Source organism: Lepus europaeus, chromosome 14 (genome assembly GCF_033115175.1).
Source record: "Lepus europaeus isolate LE1 chromosome 14, mLepTim1.pri, whole genome shotgun sequence".
NCBI lineage: Eukaryota > Metazoa > Chordata > Mammalia > Lagomorpha > Leporidae > Lepus > Lepus europaeus.
In genome coordinates this window covers 26,469,709-26,493,615 of record NC_084840.1, presented here as the reverse complement: position 1 = coordinate 26,493,615, position 23,907 = coordinate 26,469,709, and the positions used below count along the sequence as shown (strand labels likewise).

General features: G+C 40.6%; 1 protein-coding gene and 2 non-coding genes across 3 annotated transcripts in view; all 3 read right to left on the bottom strand.

Moving 5' to 3' along the window:
- PPP2R5A (protein phosphatase 2 regulatory subunit B'alpha) overlaps nt 1-23,907 on the bottom strand; it is a 92,832-nt gene that overhangs the window by 27,684 nt on the left and 41,241 nt on the right. Inside the window, exons 2-3 of the mRNA XM_062210309.1 lie at nt 10,940-11,136; nt 6,307-6,408 (exon numbers count right to left, since the gene is read on the bottom strand). Coding sequence (XP_062066293.1) covers nt 6,307-6,408; nt 10,940-11,136 — 299 coding nt within the window. The remainder of the gene's footprint in view (nt 1-6,306; nt 6,409-10,939; nt 11,137-23,907) is intronic.
- Nucleotides 8,278-8,417, bottom strand: LOC133774045 (small nucleolar RNA SNORA8). The gene has a single exon (XR_009868023.1). It is a non-coding gene; the product is annotated as a small nucleolar RNA SNORA8 (small nucleolar RNA).
- On the bottom strand, nt 22,637-22,767 carry LOC133774049 (small nucleolar RNA SNORA21). Its single transcript, XR_009868027.1, has one exon. It is a non-coding gene; the product is annotated as a small nucleolar RNA SNORA21 (small nucleolar RNA).

Genomic DNA, 23,907 nt, shown 5'->3' with positions numbered 1-23,907 from the left:
AAGCTTAAAATGAATTAAATCTCATAGGAATGTTTATAAACTACTTTATGGTCATATAGATATCTAAGAGAAATAAAGCTTTTAATAAGAACAAGAATTTTGGAACACTACTGAAGCTATAAACCTGCCACTTAGTTCCTGTATAATCTTTTTTAAAAAAAAAATTTTTATTTTATCTATTTGAAAGCACTACAGAGAGAGGCAGAAAAAGAGAGAGAGGTCTTCCATCCACTGGTTCACTCCCCAGATGGCCACAAAGGCCTGAACTGCGCCAATCCGAAGCCAGGAGTCAGGAGCTTCTTCCGGTTCTCCCATGTGAGTGCAGGGGCCCAAGGACTTGGGCCATCTTCTACTGCTTTCCCAGGCCATAGCAGAGAGCTGGATCAGAAGAGGAGCAGCCGTGACTCCTGTATAATCTTGAGCAGATTACTTTTTTCTAAAGGCTTTTGTTGTTTTTTAAAAAGATTTTTTATTTATGTATATGAAAGAGTTAGAGAGAGAGAGAGAGAGAGAAATCTTCCATCCACTGGTTCACTCCTTAAATGGCCACAACAGCCGGAGCTGGGCCACGTTCCGCCTCTTTCCCAGGCAATTAGCAGGGAACTGGATCAGAAGTGGAGCAGCCAGGACTAGAACCAGTGCCCATATGCGATGCTGGCACTGCAGGCAGAGGCTTAACCTTCCACTCACAGCACCAGCACCTTGAGCAAGTTTCTTATTCTCATGCATGTTTATCTATAAAATGTATAGTATTACTACAAAAATTAAATGACATAATACATATAAAGCAGTTACCACTACCCCTGAACATAGTAATTGCTTAAAAAAAATGACAGCTGTTGCTATTATTATGATTAGCTAAACATGATCAACCATTTTATAAATGAACACCACTGGGCATAAGCCCTTTGGATTTGGTAACTTTTATTTGTTTGCTTTAAAAAGAAAATATTCACAAACTGAAGGTGCCATTTGCGTATTCTCACATTATTTTAATTAGGCCTTGGGGGATGGGAGAACCCAAAGTATATTTTAAAAAATTAAAAATCAAGAAGACTAGATACATAAGAACATATAAAAAAGAAAACTAACACCTGTGAGAATATTTCTATAACAATGGAATCTTTGTTTGTGCTCCCCATGCCGCACAGTGGTATAAGATGATCTGTGAATCCTGTCTAAAGAGTACTAGTTATTAATGTATCAAGTGAAGTCGTGTGATTCTACTGAGTGAGCCTTCAGTAACACTGTACTAAAGCCACATATCTGAGGGGATATCTGAATAAAACAGAGCCAGAGAGAATCAATTCTACCTATATGAGGGGATCTTTAATAAAGCTTATGAAAAATGCTTATCATGGAAAAAACTATTCATATTTTTTAAAAAGTTGCACCAAAATGAACTTATCATGTAATTCACTTTCTATGAACTTTCTGAAGTACTCCTATATGATAAAGGTTTAATGCCAATTTTCCAATGATTCTTGGGGATGAGTTATCACATAATGGCATATAGGACAGGAAGACTACTGCACCATCAGTCTCAACTAAGAATTCATGAAGGAGCTGGCGCTGTGGCCTCGTAGGCTCAGCCTCTGCTTGCAGTGCCAGCATCCCATATGAGCACCAGTTCTAGTCCTGGCTGCTCCTCTTCTGATCCAGCTCTCTGCTATGGTCCGGGAAAGCTGTGGAAGATGGCCCAAGTAACTGGGCCCCAGATCCACATGAGCAACCTGGAAAGAGCTCCTGGCTCCTTGCTCCAGATTGGCCCAGCTCCAGTTGTTACTGCCAATAGGGAGTAAATCAGTGGATGGAAGACCTCTCTCTTTTCCTTCTCTCTGTTAACTCTATCTCTCAAATAAATAAATAAAAAATCTTAAAAAAAAAAAAGAGAATACTTGTCATTGGCATAAAAAGAGTTCGTGTATCAGGTAGAGGACTTCAGTAAATTTGTTCTCCCATAAAAACAAAAAAGAATTTGAGCTACTGAAGAAAGAATAAGTGAATATCAAGACAGGTCAATAGAGATTACCCCTGAACTGCAGGAAGAAAAAAATAATGAAGAAAAATGAACAGAACTCCAAAGGTTTACAAGGCACCATGAACTGTAACAACATATACATAAACGGGAATCCCAGGAGAAGAAAAAGGACCAGAAAAAAATTTGAAATAATGGCCAAAATAAACTCAAAGCTGATGAAAAATATTAATTTACACAATGAACTCTAATTGAAACCCATCAACTTTCAAGATTCTAGAATAAAGTAAAAAAATAAAAATAAAATAAAAAATCTACACCAAGGCAGGCATTTGGTGAGCAGTTAAGATACTGCTTGAGTGCTGGCGCCAGGGCTCTCTTGGCTAATCCTCCGCCTGCGGCGCCGGCATCCTGGGTTCTAGTCCCGGTTGGGGCACCAGATTCTGTCCCAGTTGCTCCTCTTCCAGTCCAGCTCTCTACTGTGGCCCGGGAAGGCAGTGGAGGATGGCCCAAGTGCTTGGGCCTGCATGAGACCAGGAGGAAGCACCTGGCTTTTGGCTTCGGATTGGCGCAGCGCGCCGGCCACAGCAGCCATTCAGGGGGTGAACCAATGGAAAGGAAGACCTCTCTGTCTCTCTCTCTCTCTCTCTCTCTGTCTAAATCTGCCTGTCCAAAAAAGAAAAGATACTGCTTGAGATGCTTGTAACCCCTATCAGAATGCCTGGATTAAAGTCCCAGGTCTGCTCCTAATTCCAGCTTTCTGCTAAAATACATCGCAAGGGCTGGTGCTATGGCTTAGTGGGTAAAGTTGCTGTCTGCAGTGCCAGCTGCCAATACAGGCACTGGTTTGAGCCCTGGTTGCTCCACTTCCAACCCAGCTCCCTGCTAATGTGCCTGGGAAAGCAGTGGAAGATGGCCCAAGTCCTTGGGCTCCTGCACCCATGTGGGATACCCAGAAGAAACTCCAGGCGCCTGGCTTCAGTGTGGCCCAGCCCCAACCATTGTGGCTATTTGGATAGAAGATATCTGTCTCACCTCTCTGTAACTCTGACTTTCAAATAAATAAATCTTGAAAAATTAAATAAATAAATAAAATACTAACTGTAATTCCCTGGGAAAGCACTAAGTAACTCAAGAAACATATAAAGAAACAAGGGATTTAAAATGGCATCATAGAAAACATTTAACACAAAAAGAAGACAGTAATAAAGAAGTAGAGAGAGGAACCAAAGATAATAAAAAATGGCAAAGTGGCAGGGTTAAATCCTAATTATATTAAATGTACATGGATTAAAAACTCCTATATGAAGATAGATTCAAAACTGTTTAAAAAGCAATTGTTAGATGATTCAACTACATGCTATTTATAAGAAACACACCTTAGAGTCAAAGAAGCATTTAAATAGATTAAAAGTCAAAGGATGGAAAAATATATCACACAAAGAGCTAGAATAGCTACACTAATATCATATGAAATAAACTTTAACACAGAATTGTTACTAGAGACAAAGGACATTTATAATAAGAGCTTCATAGGAGGAAGATGTAACTATTATCATCAAACATATGCACACCTATTAGTAGGGCTCCAAAATACTTGAAGCAAAAATTTACAGAATTGGAAAGAGAAATAGACCATTCTACAGTAATACTTAACAAAGTTCAATAATATCTCACCTTCAATATGGAAGGACAGAAGATCAACAAGGAAACAGAAGAACACTATAAACCAACTAGATGTGACAGACTTCAATAGTACATTCTAACAACAGAACATTTTTTTTTTAGCACACATGAAACATTCTCCAGGACAGGCCATATGCTGGTCATAAAATAAGTCTCAATACATATAAAAGGACTGAAATCATACAGAGTCTATTCTCTAAACACAGTATGCTAGTATTATAAATCAATTAAATAAGGAAATTTAGGAAAGTCACAAATACATAAAAATTAAACATCGCATTTCTAAAAAACTAATGGTCAAAGAAATAATGTGAAATTAGAGAGTATTTTGAGATGACTGAAAAAATTTTGTTTGAAACAAACTTTTTTTTTTTGACAGGCAGATTTAGACAGAGAGAGAGAGACAGAGAGAAAGGTCTTCATTTCTGGTGGTTCACCCCCCTAAATGGCGCTGTGCTGATACAAAGCTAGGAGCCAGGTGCTTCCTCCTGGTCTCCCATGCAGGTGCAGGGCCCAAGCACTTGGGCCATCCTCCACTGCCTTCCTGGGCCACAGCAGAGAGCTGGACTGGAAGAGGAGCAACCGGGACAGAATCCGGCGCCCCAACCAGGACTAGAACCCGGGGTGCCGGCACCACAGGTGGAGGATTAGCCAAGTGAGCCAGGGTGCTGGCCTGAAACAAACTTTCAAACAAAAACTAGGACATAGGAGCCAGAGTTGTGGCACAGAAGGTTAGGATGCTGCCTGCAGTGTCAGCAACCTATAAGGGAACGGGTTCAAGTTCTGGGTGTTCGACTTGTTAATGTGTCTGGTAAGGCAATGGAAGATGTACTTGGGCCCTGCCATCCCTGAGGGAGACCTGAATGAAGCTCCTGGCTTTGGACTGGCCCAGCCACAGCCACTGGGGGCATCTGTGGAGTGATCTCTCTCTTTCTCTCTCTGGGGCCATTTGTGAAGTGAACCACCAAATGGAAGATCTTCCTTGCTTTCTCTAACTCTGTCTCTTCTTCTCTGTAACTCTGCCTTTCAAACAAAAAATAAATAAATCTTTAAAAAAGTATATGGGATGCCAGCGCTGTGGCTCAACAGGCTAATCCTCCACCTTGCGGCGCCGGCACCCCAGGTTCTAGTCCCGGTCGGGGCACCTGTTCTGTCCCAGTTGCCCCTCTTCCAGGCCAGCTCTCTGCTATGGCCCGGGAGTGCAGTGGAGGATGGCCCAAATGTTTGGGCCCTGCACCCCATGGGAGACCAGGAGAAGCACCTGGCTCCTGCCTTCAGATAAGCGTGGTGCGCTGGCCGCAGTGCGCCGGCCGCAGCGGCCATTGGAGGGTGAACCAACGGCAAAGGAAGACCTTTTTCTCTGTCTCTCTCTCTCTCACTGTCCACTATGCCTGTCAAAAAAAAATTAAAAAAAAAAAAAAAAAAGTATATGGGGCCGGTGCTGTGGCTTAGCAAGTAAAGCCACTGCCTGCAGTGCCGGCATCCTATACAGGCACCGGTTTGAGTCCCGGCTGCTCCACTTCTGATCCAGCTCTCTGCTATGGCCTGGGAAAGCAGTGGAAGATGGTCCAAGTCCTTGGGCCCCTGCACCTACATGGGAGACCCGAAAGAAGCTCCTGGTTCCTGGCTTTGGATTGGCACAAGCTCTGGCTGTTGTGACCAATTGGAGAGTGAACCAGCGGAAGACCTCTCTCTGCCTCTCTCTGTGTAACTCTGACTTTCAAATAAATAAATAAAATCTTAAAAGTATTTGCACATGAATGTCCATAACAGTTCTAGTCACAACAGCAAAGAATGTTATGATTTTTTTTTTTTTTTTTGACAGGCAGAGTGGACAGTGAGAGAGAGAGACAGAGAGAAAGGTCTTCCTTTTGCCATTGGTTCACCCTCCAATGGCCGCCGCAGCTGGCGCACCGTGCTGATCCGAAGGCAGGAGACAGGTGCTTCTCCTGGTCTCCCATGGGGTGCAGGACCCAAGCACTTGGGCCATCCTCCACTGCACTCCCAGGCCACAGCAGAGAGCTGGCCTGGAAGAGGGGCAACTGGGACAGAATCCAGCGCCCCGACCGGGACTAGAACCTGGGGTGCCGGCGCCGCAAGGCGGAGGATTAGCCTATTGAGCCGCGGTGCCGGCAATGTTATGATTTAAATGTCCATCAACTGATAAATGGATAAACAAACATGGCATATTCATACAATGGAATAGTATTCAGCAACAAAAAATACTGATATGTGTTACAACATTGATGAACCTTGAAAACATTATGATTCCTATTATATGAAATACCCAGAATAGGCAAATCTATACATAAGGCAGATTAGTAGTTGTCAGGAGCTATGAAGATAAATGAAATGGGAGTGAATTCTAAATGACAAGTAGGTTTCTATTTGAGGTGATGAAAATTCTGCAACTAGAATGTGCTGGTGGTGGCACAACACTAAATATATGTAATGCCACTTACATGTAAAATTTAAGTGGTAAATGTTTTTCATCACAATAAAAATAATATTTGGGGAAACAATATTAAGAAAACATAAAAGTCAAATATTTTAAATAGACACTAAGTTTCTAAGGAGAAAAAACTGATTTCAGCAGAAATATCATAACTGTAAAATTGTCAAAATATAATTATGTTCCATACTCGTATGTGAGGCCAAGAGGCCTCAAGCGTGGGTTCATCCTCCTCTGGATCAAAGTCTGGATTATCGCTCGGAGGAAGAGTACGAAAGATGTTAGCACTGATCTGTAAAAAGAGAGATAAATTCAGATTTATATTCTTTGTTGTGTAATCAAATTCAATAATGTAAAATTAAATATTTTAAAAATCACTTTATTTAAGTAAGTTTAGTTCAAAATTTAGAAACCATCCAAGTATGAAGAAGGCAGATGTTTGCTCTATTTTCTCTATCCGATAACTGACATCCTCAGACCCCAACCTCTTGAAGATGACAGATTAGCTCTGAATTCCTCTTTATTAAATTACAAGTTGTCCTCTCCAAGTTTTGCTTAAAAAGAAAGAGAGGGGTGGAGCCTTAGGGAAGAAAAGGGAATTTGGGGAACAAAAGGGTGAAGTTACTATTTCTAACTTGATTTTTTGGTCTTTCTGCAACTCTTCACATATTCAAACCCAGGCCACAGTCTAAACTTGCCTAAAACTCTAAAGCTTGGTAAAAATATTTCCATTCTTATATGCATAATGGTATTTCAAAAGGTATGTGAGCTGCAATCATAAGCTTATTTTGGTGCAAAAATTTTTGAAATCCATGCATATTTAGGAGTCTTCAAAAATATTTACAGAAAATACATGCTATAAAAAAGCTAAGCATGTATGTCAGAATTTTCTTTGCATCAACAGTGTTTTTCCATTAACATTTTGAAGTCTCCTTATATATGCCACATTAAGGGACAGGAAGGAAGGGGCAGAATGCCTTCACTGTCATAGACATCATACCTCAGAATGATTTCATTTACTGTGTTTCATCTACTGTGAGACTTTAAAAAAACATAAGAATCTCTCTGATATCAGGAGTACTTTGAGAGTCTTTATTGTATATTCAACAAAATGTAGAACTTACAAATTTAGTCTTCACATTACCTGTCTCAGTACCAAGGTAACTCTAATTAATATCCCTTTTCTTTAGCAAAGGACAGATTGTGATCACAACCCACAGTTCTTTTAAGAGTGTTGAAAAGGCTGACAGATCAAACAGTTTTAATAAGCATGCAAGACCAAACTATTGTGGGGTTAAGATAAAATACTCAGAGGACAGATGAGACAAGTGATGCTTGATGGTGCAAGCAAATTTCCAACTACAAAACAGCATCTATGTTAGGCAAACATCTGCTAACAGTCACTACAACCATAGCTTATAACCCAGAATTTGATCAGGTAGAACTCCAGGCCAATACTTGAAAGAAAAAAAACAAATCAGTTTGATGGGACATCAATTTCAGAGTAGAGAAAGCCAGAGAAAGATTTTGAAAAAAGAAATAAATGCTATTAAAAAAGGCATAATTTGCCCTTGAGATTGTTCATATTGTTGTCAGTAGTGAAAGAAAAAGTGAACTTTGTAGCCACTTTAAGATTAGTTGTATACAACAAATATTCAGAAGAGTTTCAAAGGACAAAGAGGATGAGATAAGTAAACTCTTACTTAGAAATTTAGTACCTAGTATACATACACACACACCTTTTTACTTTCCAGAATTTAAATATAAGCTAATTATAATACCTTTACAAATGTTAAAAATAAAGTATCTATCACTTCTCGGCCTTTTGGCTAAGATCAAGTGTAAAAATAAAGTATCTACCCCAGGGTTCTCAGAACTCCTGAATATAGGAGTGGGCATTTGGTCTAGTGGTTAAGCTGCTGCTTGGGATGCCCACATCTTGTACCAAAGAGCCTGAGTTTTGAGTCTCAGCTTTGCTCCCAACCCGAGCTTTCTGCTAATGTGTACCCTGGATAGCAGCAGATCATTGCTCAAATAGTTGGGTCCCTGGCTCCTAACTTCAGCCTGGCCCAGCCCCAGCCCTCTGAGGTTTTTGGGAGTGAATCAGCAGATGGGAGCTCTCTGTATATATCTCTTAAATAATTTTTTTTTTTCCTACAAATGCTATATCAACAGAAATACCAGGCTTAATACACACAAAGCCAAGAAAACAAAAAATGCCAGACACTGAATTTCTATCGCACTGTCCTTTGAACACCCCAGCAGGAATGAACTGCTGTGTGCAGTTACCACACCAGTGCAGTTAAATAAAAAATTTTAAAACTTCCTGAATACAAAACCATTTGAAATCAGTAACAGTGGAAAATACTGCTCTTTCTCCAAATGTAAAAAAAAAGATACAACAAAATAAAACAAAAAATAAGAATTCCATCAAAATTTAATATTTAGGGTAGGCACTGCGGGGCAGTACGTTAAGCTGCCACTTGGGACATCCATATCCCACACTGGAGTGCCATTTTCAAGTTCTGTCTACTTCACTTCCCTTTCAGCTTTCTGCTAACATACCTGGGAAACTGCAGATGACTGACACCTACATGGGAGACTGGGATGGGGTTCCTGGCTGCTGGCTTCTGCATGGCCTGATTCTGGCTGTCCCAGAGTAAACCAACAAATGGAAAACCATTCTCTTTTCTCTTTAGCTTCTCCCTGCTCTCTGCCTTTCGAATATATAAGTAAATCTTTTTTAAAAATTTTCAAACTGTCACTTCTTTTTTACTGTCTGGGAGTTTACAAAGCCAATCTCATTTTGGTTTTGGATTTTTTTCATATTTTAGAATATTTGTACATAAAGAATGAGATATCTTGGGGATGTCTATAGCTAATTTTTTAAAAATTTTCAGGAGTTTATTTCTATTTTCAAAAAACATACTCAAAATTTCCCAAGTCCCTTTAAAATTTTTTTAAAAAGATTTATTTCATTTATTTGAAAGGCAGAGTCAGAGAGAGAGAGAGAGAGAGGGAGAAATAGAGATAGAGAGATCTTCCATTGGCTGGTTCACTCCCCAAATGGCTGCATTGGCCAGGGCTGAGCCAAGCCAAAGCCAGGAGTTTCTTCCAGGTCTCCCATGTGGGTGCAGGGCCCAAGGATCTGGGCCATCTTCCGCTGCTTTCTCAGGCACAATAGCAGAGAACTGGATCAGAAGTGGAGCAGCTGGGATTCAAACTAGCACCCATAAGGGATGCCAACGTTGCTACACCAAAGTGCTGGCCCCCTTTTGACAGCTATCCTTTTGACAGTTCTTCCAGTACAGTGAGATAAAAGAAAAGCCAGCCAGTATTTTAGGGCCAAGTTTATCTTTGCTGCTTCCCATTTTGCTCTTTCCTCAGAAAATATACAAGGCCAGGAGAAAGAAATGAAGGAGACTATGGATTATACTTTATATTGGCTTCCCTATGCTGGTATAAATTAAAATAATGTATTAAGTGACTCCTTAATCATTCCAGGTGAATTTTTGTATTTTGTTAGTATGAAATAAACAAAAATCTCATTTGCTAAACAAATTTCAACTGTGTGATGGTAACATTCAATTACATCCTTAATAACCTTCAATAAAGTTGACAGTAATTAACTTTTCATACCAGATATTCCAAACATCTATTTGTACAGTTTGAATATCCCTTATCCAAACTGCTTAGAAATAGAAGTGTTTTAGATTTAGGATTTTTTTCATATTTTAGAATATTTGTACATAAAGAATGAGATATCTTGGGGATGAACCTGAGTGTAAATGTGAAATTCATTTATGTTTTATATAAACCTTAAACGCATAGCCTAAGGAATTTTATACAGGATTTTCAGTGTGCCTGTATTTTGACTGTGACCCATTCGAGTTTGGAATGTTTTGGAATGTTCCACCGTGTCATTATGACAGTACTCAAAAAGTTTTCAAATTTGGAGCATTTCAGAGTTTGGATCTCAGATTAGGGAAACCTAACCTGTTATTATTTAATTTTAAAGGTTCTCAGTCTCAATTACAGTGCCATAGTCTGCAAATATGACATTAATATGTTCTAAATAGGAACTTCTTATACCTGACTTCCTTAGCTACTTTTTTTAAAAAGATTTATTTTTATTTATTTGAAAGACAGAGTTACAGAGAGACATAGAACCAGAGAGAGAGAGAAGTCTTCCATTCTGCTGGTTCACTCCCCAAATGACCTCAAGGGCCAGACCTGAGCTGATCCGAAGCCAGGAGCTTCTTCCAGGTCTCCCATGTGAGTGCAGGGGCCCAATGAGTTGGGCCATCTTCTACTGCTTTCCCAGGCCATAGCAGAGAGCTATGGAACAGCCAGGACTCCAACCAGTGCCCATACAGGATGCCAGCACTGCAGGTGGTAGCTTTACCTACCATGCCACAGCGCCAGCCCCAGCTACTTCTTAAATGTGGAAACCCCCAGAGTTTTTCCCAGAACTATCATTTCCACTTACAAATTCTCTCTCAGTGACTATTCACTCCCATGATATTAATTACCAACCCATATAATCTGAAGTATATATCTTTCCCCTAAGCTCCAGCTCTGTACTGTCTAATAGGGGAGCCACCAGCCACTGGCCATTGGATTCTCAAACTCTTGCTAAGCAATGAAAGCATCAGTGGAACTGATTATAACCTTTCATGTGAGCTGTTATACAAACCCTTTCTTTAGCAGTTATTAATAAGGGTTTATTAATTATTATATATTCATTAACAGTCTTATTAATTCATAATTACACCTCAAATATTACTTGACTTTGTAGGAGAAACATAAATCCAGAAGCTTACCATTTTTACAATAGCAGAGTATGCTGATTCAACAAGTACACCACGATTAGTTGAAACATACTCAACCAGTTCATTCAACGTTGCTCTTTTAATTTCTTTGCTCTTCAAGTCTGAAACAGAGTCCATGAAATCGAATAGTACACAACACTGCTGCAACTTCTGACAAAAAAGCTCTTGTTGTTCATTTGAAGTGGCATCTATAAATAAAGAAAAACATAAAAATAATTTACTCAGAAGTTACCTTTATTTAGTAACTTTTTATAAGTTATTTATACACAAAAAATAAAACTTCAGAAGTCTAGTGACAATGTACCCATCTAACACTGTTATTTAGGGACTTATAGTAGACTCTTCAAATTAAATCATTCAATGCTATTAAAATAGTCTAAGCTATCTGGAATCTATCTTTTTTTTTTTTTTTTTTTTGACAGGCAGAGTGGATAGTGAGAAAGAGACAGAGAGAAAGGTCTTCCTTTTTCGGTTGGTTCACCCTCCAGTGGCCACTGCAGCCAGCGCACCACGCTGATCCAAAGCCAGGAGCAAGGTGCTTCTCCTGGTCTCCCATGCGGGTGCAGGGCCCAAGCACTTGGGCCATCCTCCACTGCACTCCCTGGCCACAGCAAAGAGCTGGACTGGAAGAGGGGCAACCGGGACAGAATCCGGAGCCCGGACCGGGACTAGAACCCGGTGTGCCGGTGCAGCAGGCAGAGGATTAGCCTATTGAGCCGCAGCGCCAGCCCTGGAATCTATCTTGTTCTTGTAATTTCCACTGCTCTCATCATCCCTGTCTTAATTCTCCCTTTTGCCTGGTCCCATGACCACTACCTCTCCTAATTTATCCTATCTTCCAAACTATTTAAAAAGCTGAAGTCTTGCTAAAATGAGAATCAGCAGAATCATATTAGATCTTCTCAATGATCCTTCAATAATTAGAGACTGAAGTTCAAACTCCTCTGAACTGTACACTCAAGTGTAGCTGCCACAGTCGCGAGTCCCCTCTCAGTTCATCCCAGCATGCTTCTCACCCTGGTTAACCTGTACTCCCTGCAATTCTCTGAAGATTGTACATTGTTCCCTCTGCATAGAATATGCCCTTCTGCCCACAGTGCCACCCTGGGAACTCTACTCATTTATCACATTGCAGGGAAAGTCCCTTCTTAGAAACTTTCATTTTGGTCCTGAAGCTACATTGGCTGGTTAATCCACTTCTGCCCAAATGTATTTTAGGCACATATCTCTATTTAGTATTTATTGTGCTACATGCCATTTATATTTCACATATCTGATAAACCATGAGACCCTGAAAAATAGGAACCAAGTGTTACTTATCTAATCCACACCCCCTCCCCCCCATCTCTTTACTTAACCAGAGCCTGGCTCACAACAGGCATTCAACAAATGCTTTACCTTCTTGTTTCCATCCTACAAAAATAAATAAATAACAAAACTTCAGATTTGAACTTTTCAAATCCATAAACAAGGACTTTCAATTAAGTCAATTACTTAAGTTTCTTGAACTACTTTTTTTTTTTTTTTTTTTTTTTGGACAGGCAGAGTGGACAGTGAGAGAGAGAGAGAGAGAGAGACAGAGAGAAAGGTCTTCCTTTTGCCGTTGGTTCACCCTCCAACAGCCGTCGCAGCTGGCGTGCTGCGGCCAGCGCACTGCGCTGATCTGAAGGCAGGAGCCAGGTGCTTATCCTGGTCTCCCATGGGGTGCAGGGCACAAGCACTTGGGCCATCCTCCACTGCACTCCCGGGCCACAGCAGAGAGCTGGCCTGGAAGAGGGGCAACCGGGACAGAATCCAGCGTCCTGACTGGGACTAGCACCCGGTGTGCCGGCGCCGCAGGCAGAGGATTAGCCTATTGAGCCGTGGCGCCAGCCAAACTACTGATTTTTTTAAAGTCACAATGATATTTAGTTCATAATCTGTTCATAAACTATTCCATTTTTTAAAAAGATTTATTTATTTTAAAGACGGAGTTACAGAGAGAGGTAGACACAGAGAGAGAGAGGTCTTCCTTCTGCTGGTTCACCCCTCAAATGGTCGCAATGGCCGGAGCTGAGCTAACTGGAAGCCAGGAGCCAGGAGCTTCTTCCCGGTCTCCCACGTCTCCCAAGGACTCATACTCTGCTGTTTTCCCAAGCTCATTAGCAGGAAGCTGGATCAGAAGTGGAGTAGCAAGGACTTGAACCGGCACCCATATGGGATGCCGGCACTGCAGACAAGGGCTTTAACCTGCTGTGCCACAGCATCAGCCCTTATTCCATTTAAAACCAGTACCTACTTTATATAAAGATACAAGTAGAAATCTACAGAAACATAACCGGTGCTGGTGGTGTGGCACAGTGATGCTGGTTCCAGTCCCAACTGCTCTACCTCCAATCCAGCTCTCTGCTAATGCTCTTGGGAAAGCAGCAGAAGATTGCCCAAGGGCTTGGGCCCCTGCACCCATGTGGGAAACCTGAAAGAAGCTCCTGACTCCTGGCTTTGGCTCCTGTCTCTGCTGCAGTCATTTGGGGAGTGAACCAGAGGAAGGAAGATCTGTCTGTCTCTCTATATATAATTCTTTCAAATAGCTGGCGCCGCGGCTCACTAGGCTAATCCTCCGCCTTGCGGCGCCGGCACACCGGGTTCTAGTCCCGGTCGGGGCACTGATCCTGTCCCGGTTGCCCCTCTTCCAGGCCAGCTCTCTGCTGTGGCCAGGGAGTGCAGTGGAGGATGGCCCAAGTCCTTGGGCCCTGCACCCCATGGGAGACCAGGAGAAGCACCTGGCTCCTGCCATCGGATCAGCGCGGTGCGCCGGCCGCAGCGCGCTACCGCGGCGGCCATTGGAGGGTGAACCAACGGCAAAGGAAGACCTTTCTCTCTGTCTCTCTCTCTCACTGTCCACTCTGCCTGTCAAAAAGTAAAAAAAAAAAAAAAAAAAAAATTCTTTCAAATAAGTAAATAAATATTTTTAAAAATTGTTTTAAAAAATGACAACCTACCCAAGGAGGCCTGTGTTCATATTTCTCTGGCGCAGAAAACTACTAAAGTTACTCTGCAACTATATTTAATTTGCTGTCCTTAAAAAGCTAATTTAGTTAAGCTATTCCTTAAATGTAACAGTTCAAATATTCTATGACCCTTCACTGATAGATGACAAATACGGTATATTTTCATTGGTCAATTTTACCAACTGATAATTTAAAACGTAAGTTTCACAGTAAAACATATATTGAAATATTATAAAGGACAGTAAAATTCACATGAATTTTGAAATAAAAATATGAAGACTAAGTTCTTATTTGTGACTATGCAGTAAAATCTTGTTTAACATTTTGTTCCAGAATCATTAATAGTTCTCTGTGCTACACAAAGCTGAGGTCTACAATTCTAAGATCGGTATTCAGAATCCACATAACATTGGCAGATATGACATTTTTTACTATGATTCTGGTTAAGTTTTTGATTTAGGGTCACCTTCTATGGAACTGTTCTGAAGTAGGAACATTTTGATATATCCTTTCTTTTAAAAAGACTATTAAACTTTCAGCTTTTTAAAAAAGATTTATTTGAAAAGCAGAGTTAGTGAGAGGAGGAGACAGAGATCTTCCGTCTGCTAGTTCACTCCCCAAATGACTGCATGGCCAAGCTGAAGCCAGGAGCATCATCGTTCAGGTCTCCCATGGAGTACAGGCCATCGTTTGCTGCTTGGCCCATCTGCTGCTTTCTCAGGTGCACTGGTAGAAGCTGGATTGGAAGTGGATCAGCAGGGACTCAAACCAGCACCCATACGGGATGCTAGCATTGCAGACAGTAGCTCAACCTGCTATGCCAAAATGCTGCCCCGTGCTGCTGTTTTTAATATCAACTAATGTGTTAAACAATTATCTGTAAATTAAATTTCATTCATTCTATTGGGGATGCAAATGAAACACCATGTAATAAACACACTATGTCATGTGTTCACTATTCTAGTTCCCACTCAAAAGACAATCAAGTCATTCTAAGCAAAATCTGCTTGTTCTCTGCGAAGCTGTATTTTGAATGGCTTTTCTTAAATCTTCTGAATTTACCTCCAATTTAAAGGTGAAATAATTATATGCATTTAACTTCATTTAATAAATGATATTCCCTAATACTGGTACTAGTTGATTTCAATCAATAACTAGATGTCTGCTTAATACTGATACTGAGTTTGATATAACCACAAGATGTACACCTTTGTTTTCTGTAAGCTTCCTAATCACACTATACTTATCAGATTGAATATGTATTATATACTAGAGACAATGTGATTATTCAGGCTGTAAGGATCCTTCTTAGTTTCTATTGGATAGAAAATCCTCATAGTCCTCTCATTTAATCTTCTTTGTTTCTAAACACAGCTATACCCTTAGTATCTACCTCCATTTTGTATTTATTATAATAGACAATAAACCTATACTGTATCTTCATAATTGATATAATTATAAAAATAGTGACAATTTGGGGAAACAAATGCCATAACTTGAGAGGCCAACTCAGTGCTAATAAAGTTTTAAAACTTTGTATCTTTTTTCACCATAATGCTAAAAGTAATAGAAACTTACACAGTACCCCACTTTAATATGTGATTACCTTTATGTCCAGTCCTATTCTCTTCTTCCTCCCACTTCCTCTAATGGGAAACCAGTTCTCTTCCTGTTCTCTAAACGTTATGTCTTTGTTCCAAATCTTTTCCCTACCTGAAAGATTTTACTATATTTCCTCCCTCATCTTTCCAAATCCTACACATCCTTGAAGAATAAACCTAAGTACCACATTTTCCATAAAACTTCCCTTTGGTAGTAAGGGTACAATAATCGCTCCTTTTCTGTATATCTATAGTATTACTCACAACCTCGATTATATAGTTAAATATGTGTTTTTTTAAAACTAGAAATCTTTTATTTAAGTATACAAACTTCATGCATTTCATATACAGATTTAGGAACATAGTGATTTTTCCCAGCCTACCCTCTCTTCTCATCCACACTCCCACCCTTCTTCCTCCTCCCTCTCCTATTCCCATTCTTATTTTTTACAAAGATCTAATTTCAGTTAACTTTATATACATATTAACTCTACCCTAAGTAAAGAGTTCAACAAATAGTATAAAAAAATTGTTCCTCAATAGTCAAGACAAGGCTGTTCAAAATCATTACATCTCAAAGTGCCAATATCACTTCGATAAATTACTTTTTAAAAAAAGATTTATTTATTTGAAGGCAGAGTTACAGAGAAGCAGAGAGAGAGAGAGAGAGACATCTTCCATCCACTGGTTCACTCTCCAGATGGCTGCAACATCAGGAGCTGCACCAATCCGAAGCCAGGAGACAGGAGCTTCTTCCAGGTCTCCCATGTGGGTGCAGGGTCCCAAGCACTTAGGCCATCCTCTACTCCTTTCTCAGGCCATAGCAGAGAGCTGGATCAGAAGAGGAGCAGCCAGGACTGGAACCAGCACCCATATAGGATGCTGGCACTGCAGGTGGCAACTTTACCCACTATGCCACAGCACTGGCCCCTAGATTACCTTTTAGGCACTCTATTAGTTAAAATGGATCAAGGAGAACATATGGTATTTGTCCTTTGGGGATTGGCTTGTTTCACTAAGTATAATGGTTCCCAGTTGCATCCATTTTGTTGCAAACAACAGGATTTCATTTTTTAATGCTGTGTAGTATTCCATGGTGTACATATACCATAGTTTCTTTATCTAATCTTCAGTTGACATACATCTGGGTTGATTCCTTACCTTAGCTATTGTGAATTAAGCTGCAATAAACATGGAGGTACAGATTACTCTTTTATATGCTGATTTCATTTCTCTTGGGTAAATTCCCAGGAGTGGGATGGCTGGGTCATTTGGTAGGTCTATTTTCAGATTTCTGAGGTATCTCCACACTGTCTTTCACAGTGGCTATACCAGTTTATATTCCCACCAACAATGGATCAGGGTACTTTTATCTCTACATCCTCTCCAGCATTTGTTGTTTGTTGATTTCTGAATGAAAGCCATTCTAACTGGAGTGAGGTGAAACCTCATTGTGGTTTTGATTTGCATTTCCCTGATGGTAAGTGATCCTGAGCATTTTTTCATGTGTCTATTGGCTATTTGAATTTCCTCTTTTGAAAAATGCCTGTTCAAGTCTTTGACCATTTCTTAACTGGATTGTTTGTTTTGTTGATGTTGAGTTTCTTGAGCTTTTCAGATTCTGGATATTAATCTTTTATCAGTTGCACAGTTTGCAAATATTATCTCCTATTCTGTCAGCTGCCTCTTCACTTTGCTGAGTTTTTCTTTTGCAGTGCAGAAACTTCTCAATTTGATGTAATCCTATTAGTCAATTTTGGTTTTGACTGCCTATGCTTCTGGGGTAAGTATGTGTTATCTTTATGTGTTATAATCAACAAATGTTTCTTTTATCTACTCATCAATCAAGGGCCAGGATAATTCACTGAGCAGGCCTTCCCTTTCATTTCTTTTATACCTACAATAAGGTATGCAAGGAGGGGCCAGTGCTGTAAGTAGCAGGTAAAGCCACTGCCTGCAGTTCTGGCATGCCAAATGGGCACCGGTTCAAATCCTTGGGCCCCTGCACATAAGAGACCTGGAAGAAGCTCCTGGCTCCTGGCTTCGGGTCAGTGCAGCTCCAGCTGTTGTGGCCAACTGGGGTGTGTAATTCTGACTTTCAAATAAATAAATAAATCTTTAAAAAATCTTAAAAAAAAAAAGGGTATACAAGAAATTGACAAATATTGGTTTGATGCTTAGAAAATTCTGAGTTTGAAGATTAAAAATTATGCACTAAAAAACAGGCCATTGTTGAACAAGACATTCAAATAGCCAAAAATTATGGCTATGTTTAAGATAATAATGACCACTTTTATCAATACTTAACTTCATGGCAGAATTAAATAATATAATTACCATGACAGTAAATGTGTATTGTTTTTAAAGATTTATTTATTTATTTGAAAGAGTTACAGAGACAAAGAGGCAGAGGCAGAGGCAGAGGCAAAGGTCTCCCAATCCACTGGTTCACTCCACAAATGCCTGCAAGGGCCAGGACTGAGCCAGGCAGAAGCCAGGAGCTTCATTCAGGACTTCCGTCTGGGTGCAAGTGCCCAAGTACTTGGGCCATCTTCTGTCTTCCCAGGAGCTGGATTGGAAGTGGAATGGCTGGGAATCGAGTCAGTGCCCATATGGGATGCTAGCACTGCAGGCAAGCACTTTAACCACTATGCCACAGTGCCAGCCTGAATGCACAGTGGAATACAAGTGGAAGGCATTCTTTTTTCTTACATCACAGGCTAGTAGCCTGAAGCTAACATGACAGATGACACAAACTGATTTTCAGATTAGCAAATGATAGGATTAAGAACACATTACATATTAAAAAAGGAAGTCTCTCCTTCTGGACATCTAATACTTGCATCTTCTCCAGAAAGAAATTTGTTTTTTATAACCATCTCTCTTCAGTAAACCATTTCTTAACCTCAAGATTTATTTGAATTTGTTACTGTTTTTGTCTCCTAGAAATATTCTCTCCCAGCAATACCTAATGCTTGAGTCAGACAGATCACATGTGAATTTTCTCAAACATTAGAAAATTTAGAAAGCAGTTAACATTTCAATTACCTATGCTCTGGGTTAAAACAGAAGTTTCCAATTCTCAATTATTCTAAGTACTATTGAATAGAAAATCCTTTCTTATCTAACTCTTTGCATAATTATGTACATATGATATATTGAGCTATCTGCTGTACTATGTAATAAAATATAGTACTATCACATTAGTATACATTAGTACTACCTTTATGCCAAAGACAATTTAACTTTCTTATAATCCTTTGAAGCAAATTCTGAGATGATTCCCTGCTAAAAACAGAATATAAAAAGACAGTGCTATAAAGCAAAAATGGTATTGCTGTTTACCATAAACTAGGGATCTTCATGATGTTTGTGGAAAATGAGAAAACTATGTGGATTTCAAAAATAAAAAAAATTCTACACAAAAAGGCATGAGCCAAAATAGGGGAATTAAATAAGTCTACAGGAGCGCAACAGTTTTAGTCATGTATTCATTCTCCAGGTGGGGTGGGGGTGCGGCACAAAAAATACAAACAGGTTCTCTAAAGAATTTGAATAGTCACAGAGGAAGATACACACATTACAACTTTTAACTAGCTCCCTACCCAATTAGTCTAAGCTAAACCTGTTAGTAAACCCTAACTGTTTTTTAAAGATTTATTTATTTATTTGAGAAGCAGAGTTAGAGAGAGTGAAAGAGAGAGAGAGAGAGAGAGAGAGAGAAAGAAGTCTTCCATCTGTTGGTTCACTCCCCAAATGGCTGCAACTGAGCCGATCTTGAGCCAGGAACAAGGAGCCAAGAATTTCTTCTAGGTCTCCCATGTGGGTGCAGGGCTCCAAGCACTGGGGCGATCTTCCAATGTTTTCCCAGACCATTAGTAGAGAGCTGGATTCCAGGAGGAACAGCCAGAACATGAGCCAGTGCCCATATGGGATCTGGTGCCACAGGCAGAGGCTTAGAGCCTACTATGCCACAGCACTGGCCTCCCCTTTCTAATACTTAAATCTTGTTCATAGACTTTTTTTTTTTAAGATTTTTTTTTTTTTAGAATTTTTATTTATTTATTTGACAGGTAGAGTTAACAGACAGTGAGAGAGTGAGAGTGAGAGTGAGAGTGAGAGAGAGAGAGAGAAAGGTCTTCCTTCTGTTGGTTCACCCCCCAAATGGCCGCCACGGCCGGCGCTGCGCCAATCTGAAGCCAGGAGCCAGGGGCCTCCTCCCAGTCTCCCATGCGGGTGCAGGGCACAAGCACTTGGGCCATCCTCCACTGCCCTCCCGGGCCACAGCAGAGAGCGGGACTGGAAGAGGGGCAACCAGGACAGAATCCGGTGTCCTGACCGAGACTGGAACCCGGGGTGCCAGCACCGTAGGCGGAGGATTAGCCTATTGAGCCGCGGCGCCGGCCCTGTTCACAGACTTTTAACTTTTAGAACTTACAAGTTGCAGAACACTTAATTATGGTTCTAGAAATTGTTAACAATATTGAAAAAGTAAATACAAAAATGACAAAAGCTTAAGGTGAAAGAAGAGGAGAAACTATGGAGCATTGCCTTTACTACTTCGTTTCTCATTATTACCCACTGTATCCCATGTTCCATTCACACTGACAGACTTCTACGAACGGCCTATGTGCAAATGCACTGATCAGAATGCACTCGCATTATAATTCTTCATTCTCTCCAGAAGCAAATAATGACCATGCCCATATGTACACTAACCAATGAGAAAATGCTGAGCCAAAGGATCTTAAGTGCACCAGGCACATTAAACATGACTAAATCTCCTATTGTGGGATAGGGTATTTACAAAACTTGCCTTATTCTAATTCCATGTTTATCCAGTGGTTTGAATGTCCCTGCCAAAACTCAGTTGAAATTTAATCCCCATTGAGAGGTATTAAGACATGGGACTAGGAAGGACCTTTAAGAGGTGACTCGATCATGAGGATTTGATGCAGGTAAGGAGGCAGCTAGCAAGAAGGAGCTCAAGTTGCAAGCCCTGCCTATACCACCCAAACTTTCTACCCTGCAGCTTCCATGAAATCACTGCCTAGAACTGGTAACAGCCAAAAATATCCAGCATGACTTCCAGCTGTGTCCCCAGGATATCCTTTATCTCATTGTGTTATAAGGTCATTATAACACAAATTACCACGGCTGACACTTCTGCTCCCATCATGCACTTGACACCATACTTCCAAGATTTCCAAAACAGGGAAAAGGAATTGGAGGTACTTCTTCCAGAAGACTAGCCCTCCTCCCACTGTAAACTACTGAAACTTGAACAAAATATATGAAACAATTTTCAGATGTTGGGAAACAGGCAGTGCAGGGCTGATTCCTGAGGAATGAGAAGAATGAGCCTCACAATCACAGCAGCTGTCTGTCTGGTAACACTTTCCAGATGGAGAAAAATAGGGAAGAAAAACCTCAAGAGAGCAAGCAGCCTTACTGAACTCAACAGGCAGAGGTCAGAGATCAAAGATACTTGGGGGGCTGGCACTGTGACACAGCAGGTTAATGCCCTGGCCTGAAGTGTTGGCATCCCATATGGGTGCCGGTTCTAGTCCCGGCTGCTCTTCTTCCCATCCAGCTCTCTGCTATGGCCTGGGAAAGCATTAGAAGATGGTCCAAGTCCTTGGACCCCTGCATCCATGTGGGAGACCTGGAAGAAGCTCCTGGCTTTGGATCGGCACAGCTCTGGCCATCGCGGCCAATTGGGGAGTGACCAGTGGATGGAGACCTCCCTCCCCCTCTCGCCCTCTCTCTCTCTCTGTATAACTCTGACTTTCAAATAAATAAATAAATCTTTAAAAAAAAAAAAGGATACTTGGGCAGCTGGAACTTGCACTGAATTTTACTGAAGAAAACTGTACAGAAAATGAACTTCCTATTTTTTTCTATTTATACTGAGGACATGATTTTAAAAATTCTATTTATACAATGAATACTTTTTTATTTTATTATTTATTTTACTCACTTGAGAGGTTAGAGCTACAGATAGAGAGAGGGACAGAGAGAAAGGTCTTCCATCGCTGGTTCACTCCCCAGATGGCCTCAACAGCTGAAGCTGCACCGATCCAAAGCTGGGAGCCAGAAGCTTCTTCTGGGTCTCCCATGTGGGTTGAGCCCAAGTACTTGGGCCATCTTCTACTGCTTTCCCAGGCCACAGCAGAGTGCTGGATTGGAAATGGATCAGCCAAGACATGAACTGGCACCCATGTGGGATTCCAGCACCACAGGCATAGGCTTATTAGCCCACTACACCACAGCACCAGCCCCAGTGAATACATTTTTAAAAATTTAAAAATTCTATCTACTTGATAGGCTCAGAGAAGAGAAAGATCTTCCATCCACTGGTTAACCCCTAAATATCCTCAGCAGTTAAAGCTAAGAGCAGAAATTCAAACCAGGTTTCCCACATGAATGGCAGGGGCCCAAACACTTAAGCCACCACCTGCTACCTCCCAGGTTGCATATTTACAGGAAGCTAGAATCAAGAGTGGAGTCATGACTTGAACCCAGACACTCCAATATGGAATGTGGGTATCTTAACCACTAAGCCAAATGCCTGTGCAATGAATCAATTCTTTTAATACAAAACCTTACGTTTCTGGCATAAAGCCAACTTAATCATGTCTGTATCTTCTTATTTATATATTTCTATATTCAATTTGTTAATATTTTGTATAATGTTTTAAAATCAATGATCCTAAGACATATTGGTCAGCAATTTTCCTTGCTTTTAATGTTCTTATCAGGTTTTATTTTTTTTTTTTTAACATCTTCTCACTGGTAGCTTTGGGATCCACAAAGAGAGAAGGTCTACACTTCCGGGAATGGAGAGTCCCTACTCGCACTTCCAGGAACGAAGAAAAGTCTTTGTCAAGGTCCCCACAGGTGCCTAAAGGTCAACCAATGAGGATCAGACCTGCCTCAACCTTTAACCCCCACACCCTGTATCTATAAAAGGAGCCCTCCCAACCTTCCCTGGCCCTTCTATTGGGATCGACCTCACCCGGGAGTGGAATCCCAATAAAAACTTGTGAATTAATTGATTCATCTGACTGGGAAGATTTGTTATGCACTGGACACCTTGCAGTTACATCACTGATTAAAGCAAAACAACACAATACAACTTCACCCAAAAGAAGTGTTTTTGCTCTGCCCCTTTTGGACGGCTCAATGGGTCATTAGCAAATGGTCCACTGAGTGCTTTTAAAAGGGGAAATCAGGGTTTTTAATTAGTATTCAATCAAATAGATATGACTACTCAGATTTTTGTTTTTTTCTGTCAGTTTCAGAAAGCTGTTTATTTCAAGGGATTTTCCCATTTCCTCTAAGTTTTCAAATTTATTGGCATGATTATGTACCTGAAACCTGTGAAGTCCTAGATAAGAGTAATGAACTAATTATTACTATAAAGCAAGTTAAAATTGCAGCTCAAGGGCCAGCATTGTGGCATAGCAGGTAAAGCTACCACCTGCAGGGCTAGCATCCCATATGGGTGCTGATTTGTGTGTCCCAGCTGCTCCACTTTAGGTCTAGCTACCTGCTAATGGTCTAGGAAAAGCATAGGAAGATGGTCCAACTGTATTGGACCCTGCCACCCATGTGGGAGAGCTGGAAGAAGTTCCTGGCTCCTGGTTTCAGCCTGGTCCAGCCATGGCTGGTGTGGTCATTGGGGAGTGAACAAGTGAATGGAAAAACTCTCTGTAACTCTGACTTTCGAATAAATAAATAGATCTTAGAAAAAAAAAATTTAGTCCAGAGGGAGATCAATTTCCAGTAAGGCAAACTGAGGAGACTACAGAACTGCTCACCAGGGAGACTGATAAAATTTACATTTGAAACAATAATTTAAAGCCTCTGGAACTAGTCTTTTTTCTTTTTCTTTTTTTTTTTTTTTTAACAATATGTCCCACCCCACCCCCCAAAGAAACCTTTTATTTAGTGAGTACAAATTTCATAAGTACTGCTTTAGGAATATAGTGATTCTTCCTACCATACCCATCTTCCCACCCATACTCTCACCCATCATTCTCCTCCCTCTCCCCTTCCCAGTTCTATTCTCCATTAAGATTCATTTGCAATTAACTTTATACACAAAAGACCAACCCTATACTAAGTAAAGGTTTCAACAATTTGTGCGTACACACACACACACACACACAGAGAACAAGTTTTACAGTTAATTCTCATAATGCAACTCATTGAGGACACAGGTCCTACATGGGAAGTAAGTGCACAGTGACTCCTGTTGTTAATTTAACAATTGACACTCTTATGTATGAAGTCAGTGATCACCTGAGGCTCTTGACATGAGCTGCCAAGGCTGTGGAAGCCTTCTGAATACAGTCTTTGTCAG